The sequence below is a fragment of the Charadrius vociferus genome, unplaced genomic scaffold (assembly GCF_000708025.1).
Source record: "Charadrius vociferus isolate BGI_N301 unplaced genomic scaffold, ASM70802v2 scaffold70, whole genome shotgun sequence".
Classification (NCBI taxonomy): Eukaryota; Metazoa; Chordata; class Aves; order Charadriiformes; family Charadriidae; genus Charadrius; species Charadrius vociferus.
The window spans coordinates 3,037,841-3,057,719 of record NW_009646851.1 but is presented as its reverse complement, the minus strand read 5'-3'; the positions used below and the strand labels follow the sequence as shown (position 1 = coordinate 3,057,719).

The 19,879-nt window shown below is 38.8% G+C and overlaps 1 protein-coding gene across 1 annotated transcript in view; it reads left to right on the top strand.

Annotated features, from left to right (window-relative positions):
• Window positions 1-10,595: 10,595 nt before the first annotated feature.
• Window positions 10,596-19,879, top strand: part of LOC104294600 (chondroitin sulfate proteoglycan 4-like) — a 27,294-nt gene continuing 18,010 nt past the window's right edge. The window contains exons 1-5 of the mRNA XM_009894222.1: window positions 10,596-10,668; window positions 11,084-11,247; window positions 11,848-15,417; window positions 16,278-16,748; window positions 17,576-17,752. Of these exons, the coding sequence (XP_009892524.1) occupies window positions 10,596-10,668; window positions 11,084-11,247; window positions 11,848-15,417; window positions 16,278-16,748; window positions 17,576-17,752 (4,455 nt within the window). The remainder of the gene's footprint in view (window positions 10,669-11,083; window positions 11,248-11,847; window positions 15,418-16,277; window positions 16,749-17,575; window positions 17,753-19,879) is intronic.

Below are 19,879 nucleotides of genomic sequence, written 5' to 3'. Positions count from 1 at the left end.
TGACTCAGGTTTTCGAATGCTGAAATGGAAAGAGGCTGGAAACCTCTAACTGAGCAAGATTGTGAGGCTAATTGGAGGCCTTAATTGGAAAAGCTCTGCGGAGCATCACAGCTGCTCAGAAACTGCTCAAAGGATTTTTGCCGTCTTATGAATTTAACCCAGGCTACATGATTTTTGCTTTGGCATGTGTCTTCCTGGAGTGAAAATCACATATTATTCATTTAATCCTGAATGGGAACATCTCTTTTTAAAAGCAACTGATAGTTTAATAAGTCAGTCAAATTTTAATTCAAACACTGATGCATGTACTGTTTATTGCAAATATTTGTAAGGCGGTCACAGTAATGCTGCTTTTATTTATATATTGCAATTCTGTTTCACAAATACTAAAACACATTTACAACATTTATACAAGCAACATCTTTCATAAAGATCATATAAGCATTGCATAGGACCTGGAACACACATGTGCTCCAGATAGCTGTGTTTAATAGGAAAACCACAGGAAAGTGAGTGAAATGAACTGCCAGATCATTTTATATTTGAAAGAAGGAGACTCATGCTTAGTAGCAGCACTGATACAGATGTTCATATTGCTTACAGACTGCAGTAAAAATATTGTCTCACAAATGAAGATATTTCAAAGGTTTATTTAAAATAAAAGATGTATACCTTGTTAAAATCTGTCATAACACAGTCAAGCACCAAGACCTAGGCAAGAGCCTGAGCACTTCTTTGTGTTACTGTACAATATTTGTATGTGTAAGGTTTCCACTACCTGATTCTTAGTAACACACAGTAGGAGTAAGTTCATTTTTAAGCATCCTGCTAGGGGTGGACTTCTTAAATAGATCGAAGTCCATGGAAGCAGTTGCCCCTGGTTCCTCCAGTGTGATGTCAGAAACATGAGAAAACTTCATCAATCCAAAAATGTTTGTTTTTTTTTTTTTACAATCAAAACTAATACATCGTGATGAAATCACTGAGGCACGTGCAAGAATATTTCCTGTGATTCCTTCCCCTGCCTTGGCACGCGTGTGAACTAGCGGTCCTGACGTTAAGTATCAGCTGGCAACGGCGGGTATCTTGTTTTTTTGGCATCTAGATTCAGCTGTCTTCGTGTCTGGCTTTTCGGGCACGCCAGGGGCCAGCAGCTCTCGCTGGTGGTGTTGCACGTTAAGGTGCAGGTCTTGGGACAGCCAAAAGCTTCATCTGGAAGCTTCTTTTTCTTTCTCTTGTGATTTATCTTCAAGTAAATTATAATTGGACCATCAGAGACCTGTAATCAAGTTTATTATTTAAATACCTTTTTAAAATGATGGACCAGCAGGCAGTTGCAGAAGTGTGCTTTGTCATACTCTTTGCAGTCCCATGTGACATGAACCAAATGCCGTAACTCCCTTCCTTTAGAAATGGCAAGTGTCTTGTTGGTTTCTGTGATTGCGTGGTGGCTGTTTTCGCTAGATGAGAAGTCTAGTTAGAAATGAACTAATATTTAATTGTATTTAATTTAAAAAGTAGTTTTCAGTTCTTCAGAGATTAGTGAATGCTGAATTGGTAGTTTTTCTTACAGGATTAATTTCAGATACTACAAGTGAAATAGACCTCTTTTGTCTTTTCTACGAGAGAATGTCAATGTGTAGAACCCTAAGTGGTGTTCTCACCTGTTTTGTGAATAAAAAGCCTGCATGCAGGGTAGGGGGGGATTATTTTATTGCTCATAGGGATGTCTTGGAGCTATCCAAGTATGTCAGGGAGATCTGATTGCCACTGGATTTTCTCTAGTAATAGTAGCATTGTGTTAAATGTCATGATGAAGGGTTTTGTCATTGGTTTTGCTGACAGTAATGCCAGGCCAACCAGTACTGCTTTGAAAACATGAAGCTGACAGACCACGTTATGCCTCACTGTTGCAGTAGCATCCTTCGTACCCAACGTTGCGGGCAGTGCAAGGCAAACCCAGAGACAGAGGGTACGTTTCCAAACTGCTGCTTGTGCTAACCTAGGTGCAGCAGTGCAGGATGCGCTGGCTGAGCTACGTTCCAGCTGACCTCTGCCGGGCCACGTGGTCTGGCATCACTACCAGGTGATCTTGTTAAATTTCAGCTCTACCCTCTTACTCCAGCTACAGCTATATCTATAGCCTTACACAGAGATAGAGAGTTCTTGCTCCCAAAAATCTTAGAGTGAAATGGAAAACCAGTCAAAGGCTGGAAGGAAAAAAAGAGCACCAACAGCTTCTTATAGGCAGTGAACTGACATTAGGTGTTAAGTGGTTTTCCTAATTCTTCAGTGTGTTTTTGTGATAGAACCAGAAATTTACATCAGCTCTGTTCATTTGATGTTCAGGACTGGTTTTTATCTGAAAATTGTAGAATCATAAATGTTTGGGGTTGGAAGGGACCTTTAAACATACCTGGTCTGGTATGTAAAGCATTTGTAGATGCAACACAAGGATATTCCTCACTGTGTACATTTTAGGTGAGTGTAAAAGGCTTACAGACTCTCATAGTGTTTGATTTACCCAAAAAATCTCACTGTAAATCCTACAGTGAGAAAATGTGAATCAAGCCTGCAAATTCACTTTTGAATAATGGTTACATTAGCCTTAAAGGGCATTCACCAATGTATCTGGCAGCTCTTTTTTCCACTTCCATTTTTCCCGTGCCCCTTACGTGCTGTTGATTTCAGCTGCTACCAGTTTAGATAAGGAGACAAAGACGAAAGTAGTCTTTTTTTTTTTGTTGTGAAAGGTCCTATTTTGTTTCTTTGTTTTCTTTCTGTCATTCTGCTGCATTATTTCAGCTCTTTGTCCTTGTAGCAAAGCTTCATTAACCAAACTCCTGTTTTGTGAAGTATCAGCACTGTGTTTTGGAGAGCGTAAGATTTGTAATCAAACAATATTACCTGAGGTATTCTGTGGTACTGGTGTTGCTTTTCAGTCTCACCAGTTGAATTTGATCATATCTGTGATGCAGCACGTACTGAGTTAAAAAAAAGTGAACGTTCAAAATATGGTTTTATCTAGCTGTAAGAGAAAATGAAGAAGCCATGAGTGCATTTTTATTTATGCAGATATATTTTTTGAAGGTTTTTTGTTCCCCAGGTGATTATTCGTAATTCCTACTGAATCAGACTGAAAGTAGGTTCACTTTTTCCTCTCCCTACAAAAGCAAGAGACATTGAGATTAATTGTAAAAGACAGGAATATCATCAGCATCAGGTTACACCTGTGTAAGAGCAGTCTTCATTTCATCATGCTCATGGAGTTCTAGTTAGTACTTTAAAGCCCGTTCAATCTAGTTTTAATGGGCGGTCACACAAACTGTAAGGTTTTCTAACATGAGGTCAGATTGCAGTCAGAAACTTGAGAAAAATCAGCTACCAATCTGATTCTTCACTGCTGTTCAGAAGAAAAAATCAAGTACAGAATTACTTTAAGAAAGTATTTGCTGTCAAATTCTATTTCTCTGACTTCTAGTTTACTTGAGTTTTGAATCACCAGAACGGATCATCTTTATTTCTAGAATGTGCAGCTCCTGACAACTCTGGGAAATATATAGCAATTTCTTTTACTATTTCCATTACATTTAAAAAAATAGTGAATTTTATCACGGATGGGCTATAAAGTATATGCAGACCTTTCCAAACTTCCAAGAGAATGTTAGCCATGTAAGATATTTAGCCTGAAAGAATTATTTTTCAGCTAGGTCAGCTTCATGTAATAAATTCTTCTTTTTTATCCTGTCTTCATAGCATCTTTTTCATACCCTTGGAGAAGTTTTATTTCAGAAGCTTTAGTATCAATTAATCACTTTTAAAGTAACTCTATGTGAGTGCTAGAACCCGTTCTCCAGCATAATTTTATATACTCTAGAGCTAGTATTCTGTAGTCACAGTGGTTTCAAACATATTACTGGCAGATTCAGGGTGAAAGAAGGAAATACAACTAAAGAGGGAAATAAATGTACAAATCACAATATTTTGGAACAGATACTTGCAGCATGTGAAAGAATTGCTTTGGCCCAGTTGTTCTGATACATGGTTCCAGTTAAGTTCTTCATCACAAAACTGAAACATGCTAAAGCTACAAACTTTTGTAGAAGTAGAGTTGGTATTTGTAGAGCACACTAAGGAATTCACTTTGGAGATGACTGATAGCTCTTCTGGTGGTGCAGTAGGTGAAGTCTTGGACCTGGGTGCAAAGCTTTGTTAGCTGGAAGCAGCTAGAGAAATAGTTTGGTTCTGTGCGACAGCTCTAAGCGTGTTTATAGTGCAGACTGTGAGCCTGTGCAATAATTGCAAATGTGTTCTTTAATTTCTCATTCTGCTTTTTTTTTTTTTTTCTGGCAGAGCTGTTAAAAACTTACTACATTGGATACCTGGAATTTGGTACTCTTTCACTAATGTTCTCTCCCTTTTTAATCTGTCTCTACATGTGCTGTACAATCAGGGTAAACAAGGCTTTTAAAAGTTATTAATATCACAACAGCTTATTTATATTTGGTATTAATAGACTCTGAACACTTGTTTCCATCACTCAAATCCTATCCCAAGGGAGAGTCTTCCTATCATATTTACGTTGGAGGTTGTGTGCTGTTTTTCCTGTGGTTTAGGGAACCAAAGTTGGGACCTGCATCTTCATCTGTTGCGATCTGCATATTTTATCTCTAGGTACAGCAGAAGCTATTTGGGACTCAAGGCGTCTCTCATTGTTTGCAAAGCATCTAGTGCATGAGGGCACTTCATGAGCCTTCAAGTTGTACTTCTCAAACTGTACTTCTGTATAGCCTGAAAGTATTTTTACTATGTGGAAACCTGCCTTCATCTCTAGATTGCATAACCCCTCCACCTCTCGCTGGAGCACACTAGAAGACTTGGTAGTACAAAATAAATGTGTCAGTATGAAAAACAACTGCTCTGTTTTGAGACTGGAGGGAGAAAGGTAGAAAGGGGGGACAAAGTTAAACCACTTTGGTTTCTCCCTACAGCCCTGAAGTGAGCTCTCACAGCATGCACGTAGTAGTCTAATATTAGTGTGAAAGGGTCTGCTCTACAAAAGCAGAGGTCCCACCTTTTTCACCAACCAAGGGAGAAACAGGCTACACTCTTAGCCAGAGCTCCTAATTGAACATCCAAAATAGTAGAGAGTCAAAAACATTACCAATTTTTTCAACAGACAGATAGAAACCCACACTATCATCTGGAAGATTAATATTTTTCTGAGCCATCTGTGCCAGTTGATTTCAGTTCCTGTTACACTTTTGTGAATGAGCTGCAGGGGACAAATCTTCAAGGTGCAAATCTCAGCTGGACAATAGCAAGCTTATTCATTGAAATAATTAAAACAGATGTTGCCTCTAGATGTACTAGAGGTGATGCGGCCAGTACCTCACCAGTCACAACTGATGTTGTATGCGCTTGTTGCACTTCGTCTGAGCGTGGTCTTAGGACAGATGAATTAGCCTTTATTTTGACTTTGCATTTTTCACATAGAAAGATAAGTAACTTTATTTTCTTGAAGGGACGTTGTACAGTTGGAGTATCTTGGGAGGGATGTGCATCAAACATCTAGCAGGTAAGGACCTTCTCTTTGTCGGGGCTCCTAGATACCAGTGTGGCACGTGACAACAGTAGATGATAACGTAGCAGGTTCAAAACCAGTGAATGCATTTTTTTTCCCCCTTTTAATTCCTTTTTATATAGCCAGCCTGTAGAGCTTACTGATACAGATTATTAGTGAGGTCACTGCAAGGACTGTGGTCTCAGCTGTGGAGTTACTATGGCATAGAAGGGACTTGGCTTTCCTGCAGACAGCAAACAAGGAAGCAACACCTCCTGGCATGACAGTTCTGGAGTTTGGAGAGGATCCTGACTGAAAATACATGGGCGATGTTAGACTTAATCCTTTACTTTAATGACTAGGTAGTGTAATAGATTGTGTGACTTCCCCCGTAAAACAAGTCATATGTAGTTGTTTTCAGATTAGCAGGCTACATGGGAACAGTTGGTCTGAGCAGCAGTAATTCTGTGGCCTAATTATGACATTTATTCTAGTGTTGAAAATGGAAGCTCAATATATTAGATATTAAAAGTAGACAAATGTTTTTGTCTACATCAGAAGGATTCAGGATGTCTGTACTTTTAAGTGTTACGTACATTGGTTTTTGTTACAGTATAGGCTTCTGGCCAAAGCATTAGCTTTAAAGGGCTCTGACAGTGATATGTCCTGAACATTTTGAAGACAAAAAACATTGCCCAAATACTCTTACATGGGAACCAGGTAATTTGTCTTTTCTGCTTGAAGATCAAATTATGTATTTTATTTTTTTTTAATATAAAAGGGTGGACATTAGTGGTAGGGAAGGGATGTGGTAAAATGCCCCTCTTCTCTGTTTCATGTGGCGTAAACGCAAAACCTTATGGATTACATGAGTATAAGTGTCTTTCTGGGTTACTGGTTCAGCCACAGTGGGGAAAGCCTTTCCATGTGACTCCCTTTGGGAAGAGGGTGTAAACAGGATCCAAAGAAGGAAAGGGCCAAGACGTGTGGAGCTTTGGCTGTTTCCTGTCCATAGTGGAGACCAAAAGGAGTTCAGCAGACACGAAGTCTGTCTTAAATTACTTGCAATTAAGAGTGTGATTTCAAGATCACCATTCTTCCTTATGATCCCTTTGTGTTGCCGAGAAGATATGTAAGTTAGTCTGAAAAGAGAAACAATGATGGAAAAAAGAAAAAAAACAACATTATTTCAGTTAGCTCTTTAGTCTTGATTTTGTTGGTGTATGGATGTGCATAGCTTGTGATAACTTGGTAGTGAGTTTGAGTTTGGTTTCTTGTAGATACGTTTCTAGGGTTGTTGGTTTTGGCAGTGGAGAAGAGACAAGGCTTTTATTGCTTTGTGCTTTGAGCACAGAAACCAGGAGAGAAATTATTCAAGATGTAGCTGTTCTTTGAATTTGATGATGTTTTTAACACTAGAGAATGAAAGCTGAACAAAAAGATAAAATGCCAGCCTAATGCCACCACTCGATGACGAGTGAAGAACTGTTTGCTCTGTGATTATGAAAGCTTTTGCTGTGCCTGGCCTGGTTTCTCATTATTTGTAAGAAAGATACTGTGGACAGAGCTGGTCAGGAATCTTCAATAAAATAACTTGAAACAAAATTCTCAAAAGTTACACTTCCCATGTAAATGTTATCTGTTATGATGAAAATACTAGGAGGGATTCATAGCTCCAGTGTGGTATTTCTAGTTGAGGGTTGGCTTTAAGGTAGGAGGAAGAGAGATGAGGACCACAAATTAGCCGGTAACTCAGGGTGAACAGATTTTTAAATTGATATCCCAAGTGATTAAGCCTCTATTATTTTGAGCCTTTGTGTATCTTTGTCATGAAGGGATGTCATAGCTGACATAGATCTGGCTCCTGTTCTCAGATGCTTCCACCTCTCTTTTCCCTATGAGGCATAGAGCTGTTACAGAATAGATTGTCTGTCCACGGCAATCCAAAGGAATCATTCCCTATATGATATGCTGAATTCACCTGTTCAGTAGCAAGGGAGCTTTAAAGCTGGTGGTGTTGGTTGAACTCCACTTACTTTCCATATGGTATGATTGACGTCAGATGGTCCAGGACAAAATGTCCCCTTTTCAAAAGCTGTAGCACCAGATTCATTTTGAGGTTACTCATAACACTGTATATCATTCTAATAATTCTAAAAGTGTCTGCACTAGTGGAACTTGATTCCTATACTATAATAACATGCTTCTTAATTTGGTGGGTTCTGAAGCAGAAATCATGCCAAGGCACTGTAGGTGGTCTTGGCTGAAGATCTCATTTAGTGCTGGATCAGTGCCTAGACTGATGTTGACTTTCCTGCCCCACCTTCAATGATGGATTTTGACTCTGAAGTGTTTTATGGAAGGCAAAAGCTTTAACTTATGTTTCTTTTTTTCTTTTCCAGGAAATTCGTATTTAGGATAAACACCAAACTGTTTCCCAGTGGTGCATTGCAAAATATTGACTGTGCAACTTCATTTCTAGTTATTCTAAATTGCACTTAGTAATCCATGGATAAGTTTATCTTTCTGCTCAATTGCTTCCCCCAAAATCCGATGTTTTTTTCCCAAGACAATTGAGTCTAATGAGAATTTGATGTCTTTAAAAGTTATTTTCAAGTTCCATTGGCAGTCCACAGTTTTGAGTCAGAAATTCACCCATGAAATTTGGAGGCTGTGTTACAGTGATCATAATGAAACTTTCAGGACATTAATATCTGTGAAAGCTTTGGATTTCATTTGTTAATTTCTGAGGAACTTCACTGATAAAATTATAATGAAATCTCTTACTTGCAAGTTCCTTAGGAGTACTAGGATGTAATGAATCAAAACAAAAGTAACTGCTTCTTGGAGTCTCAGCAGGATGTGGAGAAGGGTCTGTCATCTCGAGGTGGAACCTTCTTGTACCCATACCATTATATTGATACTCTGATGTTTCTACAATGGAAATGGAGTAATCTTTTGATTAAGACAGGTTATTTCAGACAGCTAGGTTATGCCTCCTGTGATCTTCAGGAAGATGGTATCTCAGTGCCTCATTCGCTGAGATGGAGGTCAGGGGACTCCTCTCCCTTACCTGTGCTATTGGGTCTAAAGCGCTATAGGATAGGGACAATCTCCTATAGTCCATCTGTGTGGTAGATAGAACAGTGATAGTCCTAGCTGCTGCCATAATAGGAATTTGCCATAATATAAAAATCATAAACATTTAACCTGTTTCCTGGTTTATTAGTAAAAATTAGTCCTCAATTATATTGGGGATTTGTCTCTAGTTCTCTTATTCCAATACTTGCTTTGAAAGGGAGGTCCATCTTTATTAACCCCACAGCAATAACATTTCTGTATATAACAGACTGCATTGATTCTCTTACTGTATAGATTTTATGGAAGATCGATACGGTATATTAGAGCTATTTGATAAAAGCTTCTTTTATGCTAGAGGTAAACTGGTGGGGAAGAATTCTTTTTTATTCAATGTGCAACCAGTTTTTCTATACATAGTGGTGACTCTTCTGTTGCAAGAAATACATGTACTTCTGTAATCTAAAAATCTTTCCTGTGTTTCTCTGGATACTTAACGTAGCGTGCTATTACATAGCTTGTGGCTGTGGGGCTTGCTGAAATCTTATTCTTGGGAAAGCCACCTAGAATTCTTATGTGTACTACAGCAAATTTTTAGATACTATTAGTGATTGTTTCATGAAACAGCTGGTTAACAAGACCTTTGATTTGGTACTCTGTAATGTGCAGAACCCAGTTCAGAGTCTGAATTAAAGCCAGACTTTATAAGAGTCATCAGAGTGTTAGATTCAGCAGAGGGTCAGCTACTGTAGAGACAGTAACAATTAAAACTCAAAAGTCCTCTGCAGTTGTGCTTAATTTTAAAAAGAACTGTGTTAAAATGAAAAAAAATTGTCTCAGAATGAAGCTAAAAGCTGCAAAATAAATATTTAACTGGTGGCGTCCTTAAAGAGTTCTGTCCAAACACAGCTGAAAGCATCATAAGCCCTGGCAGATGTAAAGTGAAAATAGAAGGCCTGAAAAAAAAAAAAAAGGTCAAGCTAGCTGAAGGAATCAAAGCTTTTACTAAATCCTTCTTAAATACATCAAGAACAAAAACCCTGCAGAGGGTCTCTGCAGCCAGTTGATTAAGTTATCAGTATAAAAGAAGCACTCAGAAAGGGCATGGCTACTGCAGAGAAGCTAAACGAAATGGTGTTTACCACTAATTGGGAAGATTCCCAAACTGAAATTCCTTTGCTAGGGGGGTGTGGCGTGGGAGAAGAGAGAGGGGTTGACCTAAAAAATTGCTTGCTTGCTAAGGGTAATATCCAATCTCATGCTTTAAACTCCCTGGGTACCTGAAGCGTGGAGAGTGGCAAATGTTATGCTGGTGTTTAAAACAAGAATGCCCAGAGGACTGTAAGCTTGACATCCGTACCATTCAAATTTATAGGCATTGTAAGAAAGAATAAAAGTCACAGAGTAAGTAGAATCAACTTGGGAAGAGTCAGTAGGGTTTCTTTAAAGATAAGTTCTGCTTTACAAATCTCTTGGGAGTTTTTTTGATGGGGGTGGGAAAGTGGCTAAGATTTAGATTCCCAAAAGGCTTTTGGTAAAGTTTGACATCAAAGGCTTTTGAGCAGCTATTGGATAGGGATGCAGTGCTTTGTATATTAAGTAATGGATTAAAAGATAGGAGGAGGGGTAAATGATTGATTTTTTCTGTTTTTGTTGTGTGGGAGGGAAGTTATCAGCAGAGTTTTTCAGGATTTGGTCTTGGGATCTGTGCTGTTCAGTATAGTAGTAACAGGGATGGTAAAGGCAGTGAGCAGTCAAATGGGAAAGTTTGCTGGTGTTACTGTTCTTCAAGGCGGTAAAGAGGGGAGAAGAGAGTGAAAGATTGCAGGAGGCCTGTACAGAACCGATTAAGTGCGCAACAGGGCAGCAGAGGTGGTTGGAGGCTGCGTAAGTGAAACAAGAGGACACTTCAGCCTGGAAAAGAGGAATGAGAACATATGAAAGAATCATGCAGATGGCGGGAGACACGTGGCTCTTCTCATCAGAGATAACAGAGGATCTCTCTGACAGAGATGTAAGAGCATGTTGTAGGTGAAGGTATTTCCAAAGAGAAAGTAGAGGAGCACTTCAGAGAGAAATCCTTTGGCAGTTACTAAATAGACCGACTGTGACAAGCTCAGGAAAATACCTGAAACAAAAAAATAATTGTAAGAGTATTTGAAGGAAAGTATTAAATATGATTGCAGTGTTCTTACCATTCCCTTTTTTCACTGTTGGAGGTAGAATACTGGGCTATATTCACTCGTTGTGTATACTGGTGTGGCCATTGGTCGATTATCCAGTTTCTTGGACTGGTGAATTTGGTATCTGGGATCTATTTTCTTTTATATATAAATAAGTTTATAGTGAGTTAATATAAGTTTTTTAATATAGCTGTAGATAAGAAAAAGAGATTTTTTTTTGTGACTAAATCTCCTGTTTGTTTTTCTTTCTTTCTTTCAGTATCATTTTATGGTGATAGCTTTGTAGAGTTGAACACGACAGAAGCATCCTCTCAGACATCCTTACAGTTGCGGTTTCGAACAAGCAAGCCGCATGGACTGCTTTTTCTTGCAGCTGGGAAGAAGGATTATTGTTTAATGGAGCTACGCTCAGGAAATTTACAGGTACGGATTATAACTATAGCTAAAAAGATATGCGTAGCTTGTATTGTTCAGTGTTTTTCTTCAAGTTGTTGTCTATAACAATTCTCAAAGTTCATGCTTAAAAAATGGAAAAATCACATAATGTAATTTATAATTTCAAAATATGGTATTTATTTCTTACAATGATAGTTATTAAAGTTGGCCTCTAAAAGCCTTTGAGATCTCTAGAGCTTAAAATCAAGATCATTCAAAGCATGGGGTTCAGTAAAGGCAAAATTTGAGATCTGATGATGTTAGCATCATAGAAAATGTTTGGATCCAAATAGTTTTTCTGCAAGGTAAGTTCTTGAAAGATCATTGTTACTTGGGTTTTTAGGAGTTGTTGGTCCTAGCAGAACTGCAGAGGAGTCCATTCCCTCTACTGCAGTTATTCAAGTCATATTTGTGATGGCAAGTAAACCAACACAAAATTTTAGCGGGATTTTATTTTTTCAATTATATTTTGTAAATTATGTACTTAATACAAAAGTGTATTAAAATTAATCTATTAATGATATATTAATATATGATTGTGAAAAATACCACTTTGGATTTTGATAGTTAAAATTCTGTCTCTTGCAGTTGAGAATTAACTTTGGCGTGGGGGAGCGAGTACTGCATTCTCAGCAAAGATCTCAGCTGAATGATTTAGCTTGGCACCTGGTTGAACTGCATCATGAACATGATAATGTCACATTGGTAATTGATAAACATGATAGAACTGGTGCAAAAATGCCTGGAATTCTCCATGAATTAAATATTGATTATGGATTCTACGTAGGTGGTACTAGTAAACTTGACGTTCCCTACCTTGTTGGAGCACTGCCCAATTTCCGAGGATGTATTGATGATGTGTCATTCAATCAGCTAGACATTCTGATGCCTCTGAGACCTTCTCCTGGCTTTAAAAATATCTATGAAGTTTCAGTGGGATGCAGTGATGAATTCTTTGCAGGTGAAGATGAACCCATTAGTTTCTTCAGTTCCAGATCCTATGTTTCTTTCCCATCATGGAATGTTGATGATGAGGGAATCTTGAAATATACATTACAATCCTCAGCTGCACGTGGCTTGCTGCTTTACCATCCTGGGCAAGCAGGAGATTTCATTGCAATGGAAATAGAAGATGGATTAATTAAAGCCTATGTTGGAAAACATAAAAATAGAACCCAGCTTTCCTCTCGTAGGTCTGTCAATGACAGTCATTGGCACTACATCGAACTGAAGTTTACTGCAGAATATTTGCAGCTGACATTGGATGAAGAAACTGTGAAAAAAACATTGCCTCCCCAGAGCAAGCTGCCGCTCCTGAAGGGGTCCCTGTTTGTAGGTGGTGTAGATGATAGCACACGATCAGAAGTGATTAAGTTAGAGCTAACTTCAGTGTCTGGGAAGTATGCCAGAGGAGGGTCTTTCAAAGGTTGCTTGAGAGATCTGAAAGTGAATTCAGAAAAGAAATCACTGAAGAATGTTCTGGTAACAAAGGACATTTCAGCTGGATGTGAAACACAGAGTGCTTTTAATACAAATCTTTCTTTAGAGATGGCTGTAAAGCACCCTACTGTGAAAGCAGCCCCAACATTTGCCATTTCTCCCAAAAGCTCTGTCTCTCTGGGCAAGGAAGACAAAAGCCACCTTTTAGCTCTAAGTAACTTGATTGTGCTAGAGGGCGGGCAAGCTTCACTCAAATCTAAACATATTAAAGTCAACTTGGACTTTGAGAAATTAGGGATTCATCAGTCACAAATTCTTTTTGAAATAAAGGAACCACCCTCTCATGGAGAGTTGAAACTAGATGTCAAACCGGCGCAGGAGGTAAATACATTTTCTATGCAGGACGTGTGGCAAGGGAAAATTCTTTATGTCCATGATGGCTCTGAGGACACTTATGATTATTTTAATTTCTCCATTTCTACCGGCAGTGAGAAGATTGTGTCTCCATATTTGCAGGGAAATGAGCAGCATGTGTTTAGCATTACTGTCACTCCAGTAAATGATGCGCCTGAGATCACACTTCCTGAGGGAAACTTGCTTCTTCTCTTAGAGAACTCAAAGAAACGTTTGACTAGTGATCTGATAAAAGTCCTAGATAAGGATACAGATCCTGTGGATCTCAGTCTTTCAGTGCTTGGAAATCTGAATGCAGATGCAGGATTTTTGGAAAATTCAGAGCATCCTGGAAAAGCTATTACTACTTTTTCTAATGAGGACTTAAGAAAAGGCAATGTTTTCTTTGTCCACACAGGCGTCAAAAACTCAAGGATTGTTCTGAGGGCAAGTGATGGTGAGAAAGTGAGCAACACTGTTGTATTACGTGTCATGGCAGTTCATTTGGATTACAGAGTTGTCAACTGCTCAGGAATAAAACTAATGCAAGGTGTTACAGCTCTCATCACACCTAGGCATCTGGCGGTTGAAACAAATGCCAACCTCCAGGAGCTGGAGATACGATACGAGATCACAGAACCACCCCAGTTTGGAGAAGTCCAAAGGCAGCATTCAAGGGGGGAATGGAAGCGAGTCAACTCTTTTTCTCAACGCTCTGTTCAGCGCAGCCGTGTGAGATACTGTAGCACTTTTAAAGAAATTCAGCAAGAAAATGTTACTGACCAATTTAAATTCAAAGTTAGCATAGGAAACAAAATCAGTGAAGAATACATGTTTCCAATCAAGGTGAAATGGTTAAGGTACAGTTTATTGAAACATGCTCCTCTTGAAATTGAAAAATCGAAAAAGAAGTACTTGAATTCAGATAATCTTTTTGCTGTAATTGTGGATCTAGAAATACCTGAAGATGAGCTTCATTTTAAATTGCTGTCCCTACCAAAGAGTGGACAAATACTGCTTAATGACCAGCCTTTGAAAAAAGATTCTGTCTTTAGCCAGAAGGACGTTAATGATAAAAAAGTGGCATATGAATTAATCAGCAGATACCATGAAGACAACTGTGATTCATTTAGATTCCTCATTTCTACAAAGTACCTGGAATCAAATTTATACGACTTTGAAGTCTACATCAAATCAGATTTCAGAAACATTATTTTGACTAACAATGGCCTAACTGTTACTGAAGGTGAAGGAGAGTTAATAACAAGCACAAAATTGTTTGTGCAAACACAGGATAATACAACTTTCCAATATAAAGTTATACAGTTTCCTAAGCATGGGAAATTAAAACTCATTAATTTTTCAGGCTCATTTGAGAGTAATGACAATCTCACCACTTTCACCAACAAAGATATAACTGATAAGCGCCTTATGTATGTGCATGATGATTCTGAGACAGCATTTGATGAATTTCTTGTCAGAGCTTCCAGCGGAGAGTCAGGGAAGGGGGCAAACTTTGATCCAGAAGTAGAGCCTTTGTCAGTAGAAATTAGATTCAACATTTCTGTCCAACTGAAGAATGATGAGAAACCAGTACGTGTAATTGATAAGATATTTAATGTAGTGAGAAATGGGCAGCGATTATTAACTTTGGCAGATCTTTGCTATCATGATCCTGATTCTGATTTTGATGATGGACAGTTGCTATATACTAGACGTGGCATTTCCAATGGGGACTTGGTGCTAAGAAATGATACTTTGCACAGACTCTACCAGTTCAAACAAGCGGACCTGGAGCAAAAGCAAGTCCTGTTTATACACCGTGGTGCAGATTTTGGGCGTTTTGTGCTCTTTGTGACAGATGGCAAGCACTATACCTCTTTGCTTCTAGAAGTTAGTGCCACTGATCCTTATATTAGGTTGGCAAATAACACAGGTTTGTTGGTTCAAAAAGGAAAAGAGGAAACGGTTACAACAACTAACCTAAGTGCTATTACAAACCAAGACATCAGAAATGATCATGAGATTACATATGAGATATTCTCTTTCCCAAAATATGGAAGAATATATGTAAATAATCTATTGATGGATTCCTTTACTCAACTTGATCTGATAAAGGGGTATGTGATCTACAGGCATGATGACAGCAATAACCTTATTGACACATTTAACGTTACGGTCCATGCTAGAGATGTCCATCTGGATGCTGGAGTGCATGTTCGCATATATTTGGAAAGTCATCAGTGGCCACCAAGGGTTGTGAACAAAAACAGTCTCTTAGTTGAAGAAGGAAAACCAGTTAAAATCAGTAAAGGAAAACTGCAAGTAAGTTAATGTTGTCCATTTCTCCAACCTTGTAGCAAATTTTCTTCACTGCTTTCCCAGCCATTGCAATGTCTTTAGTCTCTCTGTCATCTTTAACTCCTTTTGGTTTTCACTAACATGACTGTGTTCTGGATGCTTAATGATAGACTAACACTAGCAAGCTTCCATTTCTAGAAGGGAAATGGGTTATGTTAAAGAAAAAGACTGCCCATAATCTTTGACTCCATCACATATTGGTGGTTGAGAAAGTTAAAATTTGGAAATGATGCACTTTGGTATTTGTTACAGTTATGACAATTGTTTGTATTTAATGTTCATGTATCATTCTTAGCTGAACTGGGGAGAAACACCAAGGAGGAAAGGGTTTAGTTTCATTCTGTTTGGGGCTAGCTAACAGTGTCTGAGGATTGCATCCAAAATTTTAAAAAAATCAAGTCACAAACCTGAGGTCATTTTTTTTTGGTTGCTCCTTACCTCCCCATTGTGTGCAGCGTTTCAATAACCACCACGTGGGGGCTCTGGCAACACGTGGCTGTGCTGCCGAAATCCTTGTTTCAGGCAGGGTTCTGTAGTGCTTAGGCTATTAGTTAATTCTGCCGTGTGTTCCTTTTAAAAATTTACAAATTTGTGCCTACAAAAAACTCCCACGCAACATTATTTAACAATACTATGATTCTAAGACTACTTGAGGTATTACTGTAGTGTGTTAGGAATTTGCAGATATACCACGTAACCCAAACAAGGAATGCAAATTAATTAGGCAGACAATCCAAGGGTTAAAAGTGAAAAGTTCAGAAGAGAACTAAAAAATTTCTTCCATTTCTGTTTAAGTAATTTTGGGGTGTGTTTTTAAATTTAAGGTCGTTCATGAAAACAGTTCTCCGTCTGAGATTGTGTTCATCCTAAGACAGCTTCCAGTACATGGATACATTCGGAAGTTTTCCTCTGAAAAAAGTTACCTCGGTGCTGACCAAAGGCCAGTTTTAAGCTTCACACAGCAAGATATTGATGAGGGCAAAGTTCAGTATGTGCAGACAGTTTCTGACCAACTGGATGACTGTTTTTCTCTGGATGTGACCAACGGTGTCCGAACAGTGACTGGAATAGAGATCTCTGTAGACATCATCCCCAGAATGATTCCCTTGGAAGTACAGAACTTCACAGTAATTGAAGGGGGCTCGAAAGCCTTGGTGGAAGACTATCTAAAAATTTCTAGTAGGCACTTTGCAGGACTCAGCTGTGAATTTATTTTGATTGAGCAGCCAAAACATGGGTATGTTGAAAACTCTCAGGTTCCTGGCATAAAGTTAACCATGTTTACCAGAAAACAGGTAACGCATTTAGATCTACTCTGCTGAAGTCACAATTAATTCTTAGCATTGCTAAAAGCTAATTTTTGCCTGCAGTGGGAGGATTTTGTGGGAGGTGATGAGATGCTTGAGTTTGAGCTGTACCGAATGTCTTCCTGCAGTTACTAGCTGGTCATTTGGGGTGGGGAGGGAGGGTGCATGTTTGTGGTGGTGAACCACGTCACTTCCTTGTGTGCCACTGGTCACACAGACTAGGGTGCTATAATCACAGCAGACTGATGGGCCACTCATACTCAGGCAGAATTGTTGTTACTCTGGAAACCTAAGGCAGACAGCCTGTGGGTATATTTTGAAAAGACCAGAGGAAATAGTGTGTAGATTGAACAAGGAGGAAAGCAGAAAAAAAGTATTCTTTTAGGTCATGTCTTTGCTCACAGAGAGCCAGTATATGCATAATAGGCTAATTTTCAGTCTTTTCGCTCTAAGAATCAGAACTGTACCATAAGTTACCAATAGTATGTTCAGTTTATAGATTCCAGAAAACCTTGTGGCAAATACAGTGGGATTGGATTTTCCATTTTCTTTTCAGGGGGAAGGGGGAATGCCAAGCCTAGCAAGTTAAGATACTATGGGTAGAGGAATGGACAGATCAGCTGTAAAATTTGCTGTTGTGGACAGAACAAAGATAGAGGTACAGATCAGATACGAGCATAAATAAAGTCTTAGAAGTCAAAAAGTTGAGGCAATAAACACAGAGGGGCATGAGTAGACAGGAATATGTATTTTTTTTAATGTGGCATTCATTTTCTTTTAGCCTCTTTAATTTTTCAGGTTGTTATATTTTTCAGGTGGAACAAGAATTAATCTACTATGTTCATGATGATAGTGAGGAACTGATGGACAATTTTACTGTAATAGTAAATAACACAGAATTGTGGAAACAAAGCTTGCCCCAAACTGTATTTGTAACAGTTACTGCAGTAAATGATGAAGCTCCTGTTATAAAAGTTAACAGAATTCTTCAGGTAGGTTTGTCAACATTTTTAAATGTTAAATTATTTCTAACCTGATATATTTAGTGCACCTTCATTAACAGAGCGTCAGGTTTATGTGGTGGGATAGTCAAAATAATAAATGGCAGTCCTGGGATTTAAATAAATAAGTTTTAATGAAGGGAGACAGAACATGGTTCATGTGTATTTAGGGACATTCTAGTCATCATGAAGAGCATTTTCTGCTGTTGTAATGTGAAGTTTATCTAGAAGGCTGAGGGAGCTTTCTTTTAATCTTAAACATACCTTAAACAAGTCTGTTGACTGACATAGGTCTTGTGGGGTGGGATGGCTTGCACCTGGATCATTGTTGCATTTTAGTGTTGTTTGCTAGGGTGTCTTAAGGGCTGTTAATGAACAGCATAGGTTAGAAAAGTACCAAGAATAGTGATGATAAGGGTGCAAACATCTTACCCTTGTCTTTGCACAGCCTTCAGACCCTGTGCCTCTTGTCATTAAGTGTACTGCGGGTTCAGACCTGCTGAGTTGCATTCTGCTGCCTGCTCCTCTCCAAAGCCACAGTGGGACAGGACAAGAGAAGAGAGCAGCATTCTCACTGCCGCTACATTAGAGAATTGTCTGCATGCTGGGTATTCCTGATACAAACCAGGAATGTTCCCTTCTTTAAAAGTTCCTGGTAAGAATAATACAATGCAGTCTGTGAAAATCTAGGCTGTTAGAGGTCATCAAAATACTAGTGCAGCCACTGAAGCTATTATTGTGTGATCCTGTGAACTAAAAGAAGGACATGCTGCCTTGTTCCTAACTCTATCCCCTGCAATTCCTGAAGAAAATTTGAAAATTGTTGACTGATGCTACCTTTTGCTCATAATAAGCATAGGTGGCTTTTTAATCTTTTGCTCTTGAAAAAAGTCACTACTGTCACTTCAGTTCCAGTGCTTTTTCATATTTATTTATTTATTTATTTATTTATAGGATTGCTATTTGCTTGTGTTATAGTAGCCCTCAGTAGCCAGAACCAATTTATTGTGGACCCTGTGCCCATGTAAACCAAAAATCCCTCATGTGTAGAGGCTTCCACTCTGATGAGTAAAAACAAATCAGGTGACTCTGAAAAGAGGAATGAAATGGATGTGGGTCAGCTAATGAAACTGTGGTGACAGTGAACCAGATGAGAGGCATCAAGACACAGGAGGTATTTAGGAATAGGTTTGAAAGAAGCTAAGCAGGATATTTTGAGGCTGCATCATCCCCAGTGCTGTATGATGCAGTTTGCAAATTGGTGGCATCTAAAACATGCGTTTAACTTCACATATTTAGTTGTGCATTGCAGAAGGAGAATGGATTACTGTAAAGATTATTATAACCTTGTGTTGTGTATTTAGCCTTTTCACATGAGAAAAGACCTAATTTTTAAGCAGCAATAGTGGTAGTATTTAGCAGTTTTGAGGTGACAGCAGGTAATCTTTGGTAATCTGCAGATGCTTGCAACATGAGACACCCTGCCCTGTGCAGAGACTGCTGGCAGAAGGGCAGACGCGCTTCACAAGCATTTGGGTGGTAGAGAGTAAAATCTTCCCAGGTTAAAGTAATTACAGTGGTACTCTACAAACATCAGCACAGCATGCAGTAATGTTTGTCTAGTTACGGACGAGAGGGATATATGTCCAGTCAGAAATTTTTCTGTGTCTCCCTTCTGGTGCATTGCTGGGCATTGAGTTGCAGTCTATTAACAGAACCGAGGCCATGCAGCCGCAGTGCAGCATATGGATTTTTCTAAAAATATCTGTGAGTCTAGACTTTGCAAGAACAATAACACAGCTTAACCTAGCCAAAGTTGGTCCTCTCTGCTGGGGAGACAGTTTGTGTACCCAGAACCAGAATGCTGCCTTTGTGCCTGTGGTTTTGCTGGTTGTGCATAAGCTGAGAAATAACCTTTATTTTTGTTGTAAGTGGGTACTAATATACACATATATGTTGGATTCATGTGCAGACTAAAACAAAGCTGGCAGTTGAGTTATACACTGGGGGGAATACACCGAGATGATCCTTCTTCAAAGTAAACTTGCACATCCCAAGTAGGTGGGAGAAAATGGATTTTTCTTAGTCCTGCTAAATATTGAGATGAGCGGGCATTCC